The sequence below is a fragment of the Suricata suricatta genome, chromosome 6, assembly GCF_006229205.1.
Source record: "Suricata suricatta isolate VVHF042 chromosome 6, meerkat_22Aug2017_6uvM2_HiC, whole genome shotgun sequence".
NCBI classification, from domain to species: Eukaryota; Metazoa; Chordata; class Mammalia; order Carnivora; family Herpestidae; genus Suricata; species Suricata suricatta.
The window spans coordinates 59,744,148-59,757,664 of NC_043705.1; the positions used below are offsets into that span (position 1 = coordinate 59,744,148).

The 13,517-nt window shown below is 38.9% G+C and overlaps 1 protein-coding gene across 1 annotated transcript in view; it reads right to left on the reverse strand.

Moving 5' to 3' along the window:
* Positions 1 to 1,050: 1,050 nt before the first annotated feature.
* HAPLN1 (hyaluronan and proteoglycan link protein 1) overlaps positions 1,051 to 13,517 on the reverse strand; it is a 34,094-nt gene continuing 21,627 nt past the window's right edge. Inside the window, exons 4-5 of the mRNA XM_029941386.1 lie at positions 4,839 to 5,141; positions 1,051 to 2,833 (exon numbers count right to left, since the gene is read on the reverse strand). Coding sequence (XP_029797246.1) covers positions 2,544 to 2,833; positions 4,839 to 5,141 — 593 coding nt within the window. The 3' untranslated portion in view covers positions 1,051 to 2,543. The remainder of the gene's footprint in view (positions 2,834 to 4,838; positions 5,142 to 13,517) is intronic.

Sequence of the window (13,517 nt, forward strand, 5' to 3'; positions counted from 1 at the left end):
TGATCCAAATGGGATTTTCTAACCCAGACTCCCATCTCATCCCTCTGATACTCTTGGAATCCAAGTCTGAGGAGTAATTTCTGAATTTGTCAGTGCTGTACTGACTTCTTGTTAGGAATTGTATTAGGATAATTTTTCTGTTTTAGAAATTCTCAGTGAGATACCTTGGAGAATGAAGTAGGAAAATAGACATCGGTGGAAAAGAGCAAAATAAGAACATTAAAAAAAAAAAAACACCCTTATTCAGCTAGGAGTCCAAAGGGATAAGAGGGTTCTGATTCTTTGAGGGAAGTCAGAAGATCAAAATTCTGCCCAGCAGTATTCATTCTGTTAAGGTTTTCGTTTTGTTATGTTTTGTTTTTTTACAAGCATGGAAAAATTGTGTGCAATCAATATAGATTTTATTTAGCTAACAGTCACTCCAGAAATTTTGATCAGCACCAATTCCAATATTAGTAAGAAAGTTAAGAAACACTACTATGCTTAATATTAGAAAGGTAGAGTTCTGCAGTAATAACTGAAAATTGCCTATCTGCCCCAATAGAAATTTGTTCCCACTTGCATTTCCAATAAAATTCTTGTAATGTGGGTCATAATCATTCAAGTATGGGCTTCTTCCGATAAACTAACCCCCATATTTGAGGAGTTCAGGTTGCTATTTTGGAGATACCCCTCTTTAAGTAATATATTCATTTTTTCCTAGACCATTCAGGTATTTTTAATTTAGAAGTTTGAGTTCTAGTTATATCAGCAGAGTTTACAATCTCTTTGGATTTATATTCTTGTACAATTTGCATATCCAACCTAATGTAAAAAGTGCATGCATACATTGTCCTCTTTTAATATTAAAGCATCTGAAATTTCCCAGATCTACTTTGACAAAAGAAATGGTCTACTTTTATTTACAATATTTTGTCTAGATAATGTATGAATATAATTATGGTTTCATGGACTTCCGATTGTTGTCTACCTTCCACACATGTAACTCTACATTTATATAGAGTAAATTTATTAGAATTATCACAGAGCTTTAAATGCAACCACAATCAATTCAGGAAACAGATTTATTTACTCATGTTCATGGGAGGAAAATCTACACAAAAACATTCATGAAAGCATCCCAGTTACGTCATACTTGGATTATTATACTAAATCCCATTTATTAGAATTCATTGTGAAACAATGGGAAACCACGAAATGTAATTTGAATACAAATATTGGTCCCTGCGGGGTCTCAACAGTCATAAAAATGTAGGAAAACAGAGCTTTATTGAATATTGGAGCTGCTACTGTCTAAAGTTGTTTTTCGAAGCTGGCCTTCCTCCTTTCACTTAAAGCCTTGAAGATTTTAGTGTAAACTCTTTGATGAGAGCTTCCGATTTCATTTAAACCTAATGATGACCAGCAAGGAAAGTGACATCATTGACCACATTTCCTGTACGAGGAAGCTTTAGAACTCCTTGTTCACTTTCCCCCACAGGCACCAGCTGGGCTTTCTAGAAAACATACAGATAAGAATACTAAGAATTTTGAAAGTTGGGTCCGTATTTCTTGTTTAGGCAAGCGTTATACATTGTTTTTGTGATTAAAATTTTTTGTGTGTGTAAGGTAAATAAGGAAATCTTAAATAGTTTAAAGTTATTTTTATAGGACAATAATATTTCATAGGCTAACATAAAGTCAAGCTGCTAAATTTTACAATTTTTTTCTGTCCAGCAGTTTATCTATATAACTGCCCTGAGTAGATGCTAATGCTGCTTAGCAAACGGCCCTTAGAATTTAAATATAACTCAGTAAAGCTACTCAAAAGATTTAACCATTCTTCTCAGGTATGTGTAACTTTAATTAAAAGAAGGTAGGAGTCTCTCATTGGTTAAATATTATCTGCTTATTTATGTTTCGTACTTCAGATAAACGGGGTTATTAAGAAGTTTTAACTGTGCTTGTTAATACGCACTGGAGTCCATTTGAATTTATTTATTTATTTTTGGTCAAAAGGCAGGACTTGTAAGAGTAAAACATTCTGTGTGTTGGAGACGTGAAAGGATACCTTTTAGAAAAGTGTAGATCGTTTCCGTGTGTAACGGAGTTTTGTGCAACGTCTCAGAATCTCGGTTTACGTAAAGAAGCCTGTGTTTCAAATCTGGGGCTCTAATTTGCTGATTGTAGTGCATTTCAAAATTGTACAAATGTGAAAAATTTGTGCTTGTGGGAGCTGCTGCTCGGCGCAGCCGCGCTTCCCCTCGCTCAGGCCCTCAGGTGCCCGTTCAGGAAAGGGTACTTCGCTGGGATGGTGTAGCCGAAACAGTCTGCCTCTAAAGCCTCCGTGTAGAGCGCTTCCCTCAAAATTATATTAATTTATAATATATATTGAATGATAGCTTTACAAAAAAATTAATGAATTGGTCTTTATGAAAATGACTCTTTACAGTAAGTAAAAAAGGGTTATCACAGTTTTGGTAACTTGCAGGAGTTCGTATTGAAAAAAACCGCCTTTCGCATGTTCGTAATGACCTTAACGCTGACGTGCTCTAGGGGCACGCTCAGTTGTACGCTCTGAAGCAGTAGACACCATAGAGCTTATGCTTTTTATCTGGGAAACCCGCGAAGCGCACGGCAGCCTCCGTAGGGCTGCAGCGCCTCCTGGGCCGAGCGATGGGGTAGCGGACGCTGCCGTCCGCCAGCCAGCCCGCGTCGCAGCGGTCGTATCCCAGAAGCTTCCAGGCAGCGAAGATCTGGCCCACTTTGGCAATCTGAGCACCATCGTTGAGACAAGCCTGCACCGCCTCATCGTAGGTCAGCTTGGTGGGGTGGATCAGGTAGTAAAAACGGCCTGCGGAGAGGAGAGAGACAGGGTCACTGGGCATGTCTGCGGCCAAGCCAGAGATGGAAGGAGCCCAAACGGAAGGGTTTCTCCATGAAGGGGGATAGAAAGCAACGTCTGTAAAGCTTTGGGAACACAGGGTTGTCAGTTCAATGTAGTGTCCCTCCGTCACTTGCCATTAAATTAGCTTATTCCTTGCCCCTTAATATGTGTTCAGACGTGCCCTTTTATAGTGTTAAAAGAGAAGAGGGAAATGACAGCTGAAGTTTCTGTTAGCTAATTAGTGACTCAAAGGGCCCTTCTGTAGCACTAGAGAAGACAGAATTCCATGTTAAAAGCAAGAGCTATTTAAATTCTAGCTGTAGCAAGACTGAACCCCAGCACAATTTTCTGGAGAGGCAAAATTTGAATGTGAAAAGATCAAAAAACATTCCTGACATAAAAGTCCATTTAAAAAACTCAAAAGCCCTCAAGTCCTTTTCATTACAGGTATCAATAAGACATTATTCTTATTCAGAGACTACAGTATGAAAACGCAAAAAATACAGGAAGTCACTTGCCATAAATAATACGGACTCAGAATGTGAATCCAGTCCGCTCACTTATTAGCAGAGAGGATGAATTTTTTTTTCCAACTTCCCTCCACGGGAGCCCTGACCCCTAACCATTTCTTGACTTCACAAGAAAGAGCAAGTTAGTCTCAACCAATTATTGAGTAGTATTAAGTACCGAAGTGCCTTCAGTGTGTATTAAATATGCACACAATGTAGGAAGTATGGCATCAACACACTGCGGTGAAACACTGAAGATTATTTCAGACTTGTAGTTTCAGCTAGAAGGTAATCAGACTCTCTTATCTGATTATACATTGTAATGTGATGTCTTCTTGCCCTCCATTACCTGTAGATTAGTAAGTCTAAACTAATGCTTGCCAATTCTTCCATGACTAAGACAATGTGATTTGGAGAAAAGGTGAGGCCACTGCAGAATTAGCTACAAGGTTAGTTTTATCATCCACACCAGACGTCCTCAAACTACAGCAAAGGAATCCACTGACCTTTGGTTAGAACAGAGCCACGCCCATCCGTGTAAAATTGTCTGTGGCTGTTTTGTGTACATTGTAATGTACAAACCACATCAAGTAGTTGCAACAGAGACCATGTGGCCCACAAAATCAACAATATTTATTATCTGGCCCTCTACAGAAAGTTTGTTGATCCTTGATCCATGCTATTTTCCCCAAAGCATGTCATCAGGGAACTAAAATATAAAATGATGGGGCCAGTGTTTACTTTATGGACGTGTGACCTGTACAGTTACCCTGGGCCCAATGCTTGGTGTAACCTGCTGCTGTCCCCATCTAAAAATCCGTAGTTTTTGAAAAAGGAGCCCACATTTTCATTTTGCGCTGGGCCCCACGAATGACGTAGCTGGTTTGGGATAGAGCAAGACAGGCTTGGGGGTTACACTGAAGGCAGTCAGCAACACTGACGCAACCTGATCTCTCTTCTTCTGCTTTCACCTCCAGTGTTCTTGCTACTTAGTTTTCTTGCCAAGTTCTCTTTACTCTGAGCTCTCTCCTTACAGTGCATTTTGCTGATCAATTCTGAACATGACTGACTTTGTAATTTAGAAAAGGAGTGTGTGACTTGGAAACTACCTTTACTTCATTAAGAGCGTTGTATCCCAGAGCCCAGATCTCCATTGCTCACAGTGGCAGCATTGTCTTTGTCAATAAGAAACAGACCCTCCCCCCCACAATACCACAATTTAAACTCTTTTATAAAATAGTCAGATGCAATAAAACCTAGGAAATAGTGGAAATATGCATCTTTGCTTGCCCTGTGTGGACAGTTTTTAAAATTATGACATTAAAGAACTTTCCATCTTTTCAAACTGGACTATACGTTAAAGCCATGTTCGTTTCTAGCTGGTAAGGTTAGACGTTGAGTGCGGCGTTATAGTACACATTGGTCCCTGGGAAGGAAAGCAGGCAGTACGGTCAACAGCTTACCATTGAAGTTAGATGTAAAACAGAAAACATCATATCTGCTTTTATCTTTATCCCAAAACCCGTAGTTTCTGACGCCGGGCACCGTGTTCTGGCCTCCGCAGGGCTCTCGTGGCTTCGTGATGGGATACTGCACAGACCCGTCACTGAGCCAGCCGGCGTTGCACCAATCCAGCCCGCCCCGCCAGGCGGCGTACAGCTGGTCAAAGGAGGCGATCACAGCATCCTGGTCCAGACAAGCCTGCTGTGCCTCGTGAAAATTGAGATTGTAGCGTCCCAGCCGTGGGAAGTAAGGGAACACCACACCTGTCCAAAGGAGAGGCCAAGGGATTAGTGGTATACAAAGAAACTGAGCAAATGCCGCTTGATTGGTGAATCCATGACAGAATCTCCTTCTGATGAAGTTGCAGTTTTTGGTCAACTTACAATGGTTTCTCGTGGTCCCCTTCCCCACCAGCAGCGGCTCAGCTCTGAGCATGTCTCCGTGAGCTAAGCGGTTTCAGAACTTCAGTGATTTTACCCTTTTGCTAAGAGTTCTATTCAAACCTTAAAATTCTCCTTTCTGGAATGATTTGTCTACAGGTTATGTTTTTTAAATAGCCCTCATTGAGAATTTACCTTCTGCTATTGGTCACTCATCTTAAAGTGGATTTCTACTGCGTCCTTTCCAGCTGGGAAAAAAAAATCAGTATCAAATACAAAGATTCGTATAGCATATAGAAATAGTGCTGAGAAAGAAGGTATTTTGTTTTTTCCATATTTTTTGTAGTAATCATTCTTATATAATTAGTAATTATCTTAGAATAGCCTTTTAAATGTAGTAACAAACACAGTAACGGATGACTCAAATATAGATATATACTTGCTTTTACATATGTTCCTAAAAACTTCCAGCAAAGAAACTTTCACTTAGGGGGTTTCTTATTTGGAGAAACTCTAAAGTGAGTTTACATGTTGAACAAAATCCTAAGTAAGCATCCTTATTTCATATTAATAATTCTTTCCATTGTGGCACAACCTCCAGTGAGAGTATCCTGACTTTTATCCATTTAAAAAGATTTTTGTAATGTTTGTTTATTTTTGAGAGAGACAGAGACAGAGTGTGAGCAGGGGAGGGGCAGAGAGAGGGGGAGATACAGAATCTGAAGCAGGCTTCAGGCTGTGAGCTGTCAGCACAGAACCCAACATGGGGCTCGAACTCAGAACAACGAAATCAGGACCTGAGCCAAAGTCAGAGGCTCAACTGACTGGGCCACCCAGGCTCTCCATGACTCTTAATCCATTTCAACTTTTAGTATAGCCCTTAATATTATTTATTTCCTGTCCTCGAATGGTGCAACAAAAATGAGAGGTTTCATTTAAAAATATTTCTATTACTCTTTTTCAGCTTCCATATTCATATATTAAAAATTGAAGCTAGCTTTTAAAAACATTTTTTATTTCAAATAGAAAAATAGAAAAACCTTCCCAAAGCTTATCCTATACAAGGTAGATATAGAGTAAACATCTTTTGAGTTAATGGCAAAGAATTAAGTAAAATATTTGAAAGCACGAGAACAGTGAACAAATGTGAGCAGTGTGACTTTGGCACTTGACTTTGCCTGGGAAGATGTGTGGCTGTCCAAAAGCATCCTTTTTGGACAAATAATCAGCAGGGGTCATTGAGACCTTCAATAACTTTCTGTACAATTTCCTTAAAGGATAAGAATTATATCACAAGAAAGCAACGTTGTATCATTTACCAGACTTTAAGAAGGACCACTGCATCAAAATGTCTCCCCACAAAAGACTATTTAATTTATAAACATTAAAAGGGGGGGTGCACCTGGGTGGCTCAGTCAGTTGAGTGTTGGAATTTGGCTCAGGTCGTGATCTCATGGTTTGTGAGTTCAAGCCCCCCATCAAACTCATTGCTGTAGCGACAGAGCCCGCTTCAGATCCTCTGTCCCCCTCTCTGTTTCTCCCCTGCTCATTCTCTCCCTCTCTCTCTCTGTCTGTCTCTCTCAGAAATAAACATTACAAATAAATAAATAAAAGACTGTTACTTTAGAGTGATTGTTCAGGGTCTTGCCTTGAATTTTTGAGTTAGAAATGATTAATACTTGAGCATGTAGAATATGAAAAATTGTCCCACTGACACAGTAATGTGGTAGGTTATGTCTTATCACAAGTGCTATTTCATGAGACCGCAGATCCGATTCAAGATGAATGTACAATTCACTAATAGTGTAACCGGGACACAGGAAATGTTTTCTTTTATAAGTTGTCCTAGAAGACTCTACAAGAAGAAATTTCAATAGCCTAAATCCAGCCCGTCCACCCAAGGCCTCTGCAGGACACGTCTGTCCCTCTAGGGCAGTCCAGCTGGCACTCTTCACTGGAGGCAGAGGTCCAGGAAGGCTTCCTGATCTCATCCTGCCTTCTCAGGTTCTTGGCCGAGGGATCTGTAAGCTGAATCAGAGCCAACAAGAAGGAGGAAAAGACTCTCTCAGTTACCACTGCCCCCTGCGGTGATGGGGGTGGAGGGAGCCCGAGATGGTTCTATCTAAGAAGAGCTATTTCCAGGCGTCCAGCTAAGACCCCCAGTTGGTGCTGGGAAGGATCTGCTAGGGCCCTCCCTGGCCCCTCATGCCTTTCATCCTCTTTGCTCAGAACTCCAGTAATGCCAAAGAAAAGAGAAATAATTAATTTATCCAGTAGAGATTTCCTTGGCAGCTAGACCCCAAGTGAAAGAAAAATCTCAAAGTGTTTCGATCTGTAGAGAGAAAGAAACCATTTGGGTTGGATTTTGTTTCACAAATGTCTCAAGATGGGAATAGGGGAGAATGTAGGATCTTTTCATTTATAATGATTTTAAAGGCCTAGACAACCTTTCTGGTTTAAATTCACTGGTGTATTTGGTGGACTTTCATGGGCATTAGGAAAAAACTATCTTTAGTGGTTTATTCTTGATTAATGACTGAATATTACTGAAACATAATTGATTCAGTTCCAAATTTAGTGTAATTTATTTTTATTTAAATTCCTTTCAAATTTAACATAACTTCATGCAGCCTCTTCTTAAAATCAAAGTGAAAATATTACAACTTTATTATTTTTCAATTGTAGGAATAAATAGTCAACTTACTGTTGACTTAAAAGATTTACTTGAGTTTTAATTAATGTTTGATGATTATGGAAGGAATACATTCCAAGCAAATCAGAGTCAACTTCTATGTCTTAGCCAAAGCTGTAAAAGCTTCACTGTATTGAGCACATTTGGTGCACACATTTCAATACTCAGAGGTTACTTACAAGTGGGGGCATTTCTGGAACTACATGTTTGTTAGCATTTTATTTATTTACTTGTTTTGCTTCCATCAAGTTAAGATTTAAATATCCGAGACTGTAATTACAGAAACCTTGGCTCTGTGGAAAAATGTTTCTACAGTTCTACGGATGAATTATGGGGCAAACGGTTATTGCTTTCATCCAGCATTACAAAAGTAAGAAAAATTTAATTTTCACAGGTAAACACTAAGGGTATGTGATTATTTTTCAAGTATGGTTATTTTATACTTACATGTCAAAATGTTACCAAAAGCCGTATCTTTTCCCATGAAGGGCTAGTATATATCACTACAAAGGAGATTAATAAGAATGATACAGTGTATGGGAAAGGATAATACCAAATGATGTAAGAAGTTCAGTTAGAGTGTGTTTTGAAAACACATTCTTTGAAATTTATAATTTTGCAGTCCAATTCATCCTAGTTGTTGGGAAATATTAATTTGTTAGACACATAAAGATGTTCACACCATGGCCCATATAAAAGCTAATATAAATTTCAGTAATTTTATAAAGTAGGTATGTTTAATAATAAAAAGACAGAAATGATGGAGTATTATTTTACTGTCTTCAGTGCCTATCAGTCATATAAACATATCTGAAATTATTTTGCTATTTGTAAAAGTTCTCTGACTATATTTTTGTATACTTGGAACTTTGTCCCCAGTGGAAAACCAATACAATGGAAGATTGGAGGCACAGATATCATATTCTTTTTCATAGCTTTACATACATAGACATATGTACACATACGTGTGTATATAGATTGCTGAGATGAAATCTGTAGACCCAGCTATTCATGAAGTTCTGGTGACATGAATCTCATCAGTCTCTTGTTGGTGCTCTTTCTAGCAGGGTGGGTCATTGGGAGTGATCAGAGGGCGTTACCCTACCCAAGGTTCTATATGAAGAAATTGTTTGCATGGCTAACTCCAATTCACATGTAGTTCAGTCTTTCAAAAAAATTTGCAATTTTTAAAAATCAGTGTTATTCAAAAAACAATTAAGTCACAACTAAGAGCAAGGCACAGGGGTGCCTGAGTGGCTCAGTTGGTTAAGTGTCTGACTTCAGCTCAGGTCATGATCTCACAGTCTGTGGGTTTGAGCCCCATGTCAGGCTCTGTGCTGACAGCTCAGAGCCTGGAGCCTGCTTTGGATTCTGTGTTTCTCAATCTCTCTGCCCCTCCCCTACTTGTACTCTGTCTCTCTCTGTCTCTCAAAAATAAATATATAAATAAATATTTAAACAAAATTTAAGAAAGGCACTGTACTGGGTTTTCTAGGATACAGGTTTGGGGTATGACCTGTTACTGAAAAGAGCTCATGATTTAATATGTATATACCACATATATAAAAATTTGAATCCAAGACAGAATAAAATCTTGTAATATAAATACAAAGCACATAATTTGGATATCCCCAAGAATGGTTTTTTCCTAATTAGAAAACCTCTTTGAAGAACATAGCATTTAGTCTGTAGTAAAGGACCAATATAATTTAAGACATTGTACAATCACAGTGGAGACGGGAGCATAATCATGACATGTAAAATGATACGCTTCCCTGCTCTTACTTATTTATGCACATGAGAAGATTGACTAGGAGCTTGATTGAAACTTGCCTGATTGGTAGATGGTCTCGTGTAAGAATGTAACTGATAATGAAAAAGAGTCAGAAACTGGGGCGGAGCAGGTGGGTGATAACTGTAAGCTTCCTTTTGCCACGTACAGTTTATCTTAGCCTTGAAACTGCCCCTTGCTGCTCTAGCCCAGACTCTGGGGAAACTACCAAGTCACTTCCAATGTGTGTCCTCAGATGGGCAAGCAAGCTCCTCAAGTTTTAGTTTCCAGTGGCTATCTTAATTTTTTTTGTAATTTTATTTTAAAAGATGAGTCCTTATCTCCTATTATAGCATGGGTAGAAAAAATATGATGCTTTCTGAGTTTTGCTTGAAAATTATTCAGTAGAAATAGGATTTTATAAAGAAAGATAAAATAAGATGCCATTATCATAATTTTTGAAGCTGGACAGTCTTTCTACTTTTCCAAATATTTGAAATTGGCTATAGTAAAAATTTATATCCCACCATTGCTGAACTTGAGCCCTATACCAGTCCATGTGGATACTGACTGTCCGTGGCATCTGTTCACATTTTTACCTTCCAGGAGTTTCTCTCTCAGACCCTTGATGCCCTCTCCCTGGCTTATTCACACTCTCTACCGTTTGGAAGGATCAAGTCCTCTTTCCTGGTCCAAATCAAGTGTTGCTTCTTTCAGAGTACTTTCCATGGCATGCACATTTTGTTTTTTGTATTTAAAAGTTTAAGCCCATTTTATCTAACAATCACTTGTAAACTATTTACTGAGCGATAACTTTGTTCTTGGCACTTGCTTGCCTTCAAGTTAAGGGTAGTTAACAAATGGAGACAAGCAAGTGTGCAAATATTTATAAGACAAAATGTAATTAGAGCGGCATGGAAAGCTGTGTAAGCTCAGGAGCGGAAGGGGAAGGCTCAGGGTAGAACTCCATCTTACTCTTCGAAGATTTGTATGTTCTTCACTTGCTTGCAAATGGATTCAGGTGTATAAGGCTAACTGTTAAAATATTAGCTTTTTCAAGACAGGTCCTTTGGTTACTGACGGTCTCTGCACTTTCTGCAGCACAAAGGAAAGATGGAAAAACACTGTCTGCTGTGAGAGGAACTGAACAGCTACCATCAGCGCACCAATGAATGCAGTAGGGCCATAATATAGTTTGTAGATTATCTCCCAAATAACTTGGGGGCCTTTAGGAATCCTGTCAAGCTGGGAGCTGCCAAAGACTGCTGTCTTTTTGAAGCCTCTGGTCTTCTCTCCAACAGAGAATTTGTCCTTCCTGTGAATTCCTGGATCACACTGGAGAAAGCCATAGGCTTCTTGTAATGTCTTGGTATCAAATTCCAATTCTAGCTCTTGCTACTAGCCATGTTACCTTAGAAAAGGAGTTTTCCCCAAGTCTCATCTGTCAAGTGGGATTACTGAGAGTGGGCAAAATATATAGTGCATACAATTATAGCAATTGGTTTGTATCCACTGACTTTACCAAACTCTACCTGATTTCATTTATTTATTTATTTTAATTGAAGTGTAGCAGACCTGCAATATTATAACTTCTGCATTATTTTAAAATTCTTACTTTCCAAAGTATATTAGAATCTTTAATGGCCTATAAGACTATTGAATTAAAACAAACAAGATTTGGAAATCTTTACACCTCCTGGCACCAAAGCAGTCCTTGGAAAAATATTTATCAGTTAAATTGGTTTCTTGGACATATTTCCTTGGCTTTTATGCTTCTGGGTTATATGGTAGGGAAGTGTTCCAATAGCATGGAAAACATGGTGCTTTGGGATGGTGCAGGGCCCGGGCGAGGAAAAGTTTTCCTGCTTATATTCTTATAGCTCATTTTCAGCACCTCTAATTATGTCTTGAATACAGTCTCAACTCGACCTTCAAGCGCATTATCTTCTAACACATGCTGAATCTCCCTTTCAAACAAAGGTAGAGCAGGCTTCATGCTCAAAGCTATGAGCACGCAGGTACTCAGGTGGAATATAGAAGTGTTTTTTATTAGTTGTGTTTATTTTTATGGTTTCTTTCTATGGCAAGTTATACTGGTTTCTATTCACTTAAAATTTCATTTATTTTTATTTTTTTAAATGTTTTACCTTTTTTAAAAAATGTTTTATTATTCATTTTTAGGAGAGAGCGAGAGAGACAGAATGAGAGTGGGGGAGGGACAGACAGCAGGAGACACAGAATTTGAAGCAGGCTCCAGGCTCTGAGCTGTTAGCATATAGCTCAATGCGGGCTCAAACCTACAAACCATGAGATCATGACCTGAGCCGGAGCTGGATGCTTAACCGACTGAGCCATCTAGGTGCCCCTAAAATTTAATTTAATTTTTATTTATTAAAAAAAATTTCTTTGTCTTCATTTAATTTTGAGAGAGAGACAGACAGAGAGTGAGCTGAGAAGGGGCAGAGAGAGAGACACAGAATCTGAAGCAGGCTCCAGGCTTTAAGCTGTCAGCACAGAGCCCAACGTGGGGCTCGAACCCACAGACTGCGAGATCATGACCTGAGTAGAGGCCAGACACTTTAACTGACTGAGCCACCCAGGTGCCCCTAAAATTTCATTAAAATTTTTTTAATGTTTTTTTAATTTATTTTTTGATACAGAGACAGAGCATGAGAGGGGGAGGGGCAGAAAGAGAAGGAGACACACAGAACCGGAAGCAGGCTCCAGGCTCTGAGCTAGCTGTCAGCACAGAGCCCAACGTGGGGCTTGAACCCACGAGTGTGAGATCTGACCTGAGCTGAATTCGGAAGCTCAACCGAGTCACCCAGGCACCCCTAAAATTTTATTTTAAAACAAATGTGGGGAGACAGTATATATGGTATGTGAATTACTTAGGTTTAGGAAATACATGGTATGTAAACAGAATTTTAGAAGAAAAAGTAACTGAATGGGTAATAATAGTTCAACCTATTATTCATAGAAGAGGAAGCCAAGTACAATAAGGATAAATAACTTTCCCCAGTTATAAAACTCATACTTGCAGAGATGGGACTAACCTAAGAGTCTTGGCACTACTAGCTCAAGGCTCTGTCCACTGTCCGATGCCCCTTCAATAAAGGAAATTGGCTGTCAATTCATATTTGATCATTAACTGTCTACTCTAAGCCAATCACTTCTTTTATCTTGAATAATGCTAATGTTTATGGATATTAATATAAATCAATAAAAACTGAAAGTACAATGTGACATGTAATCAGGAGCCAAGAACTACAACTAAGACAAGAGAAGGTCACAAAAATGTACTTTATGACATCGTACAAATGTATTAGATATATAAAACTACTAAATCTCCATGCATGTGATGGGATTCTACGGGATTCAGAAGGTCAGATCTTCAGTGATGTGTTAGTGGACCAAACAGATTCTTTTCCAAAGGCACAAACCTGTCCTAGGACGTTAAGGGAACTTCTAACAAACATACACCTGTAGTTTACGTGCATAAGGAAGGGAAGTAGTCCAACAATATGGCCAGTATTCATCCTTCAGGGTCAAGCAACACTGAAATTCATGAATATGAGATGTTTGAGATATATGAGAAACAGAGAGGAGGCTCCCTATCAGTGGGGCGTACAGATGGTGGGCTTCGGGCAGAAGGGAGGCAGGACGGTGAGGACACGTTTTATTGCTTAGCATTCTCTATATTTTGGTTTTTGAACCTACTAAGTAGATTACATATTTAAGAAATAAAGTTCTCCCAGAATGCCTTGAATCTTTGGTATTTTGTGTCTCAGAGACT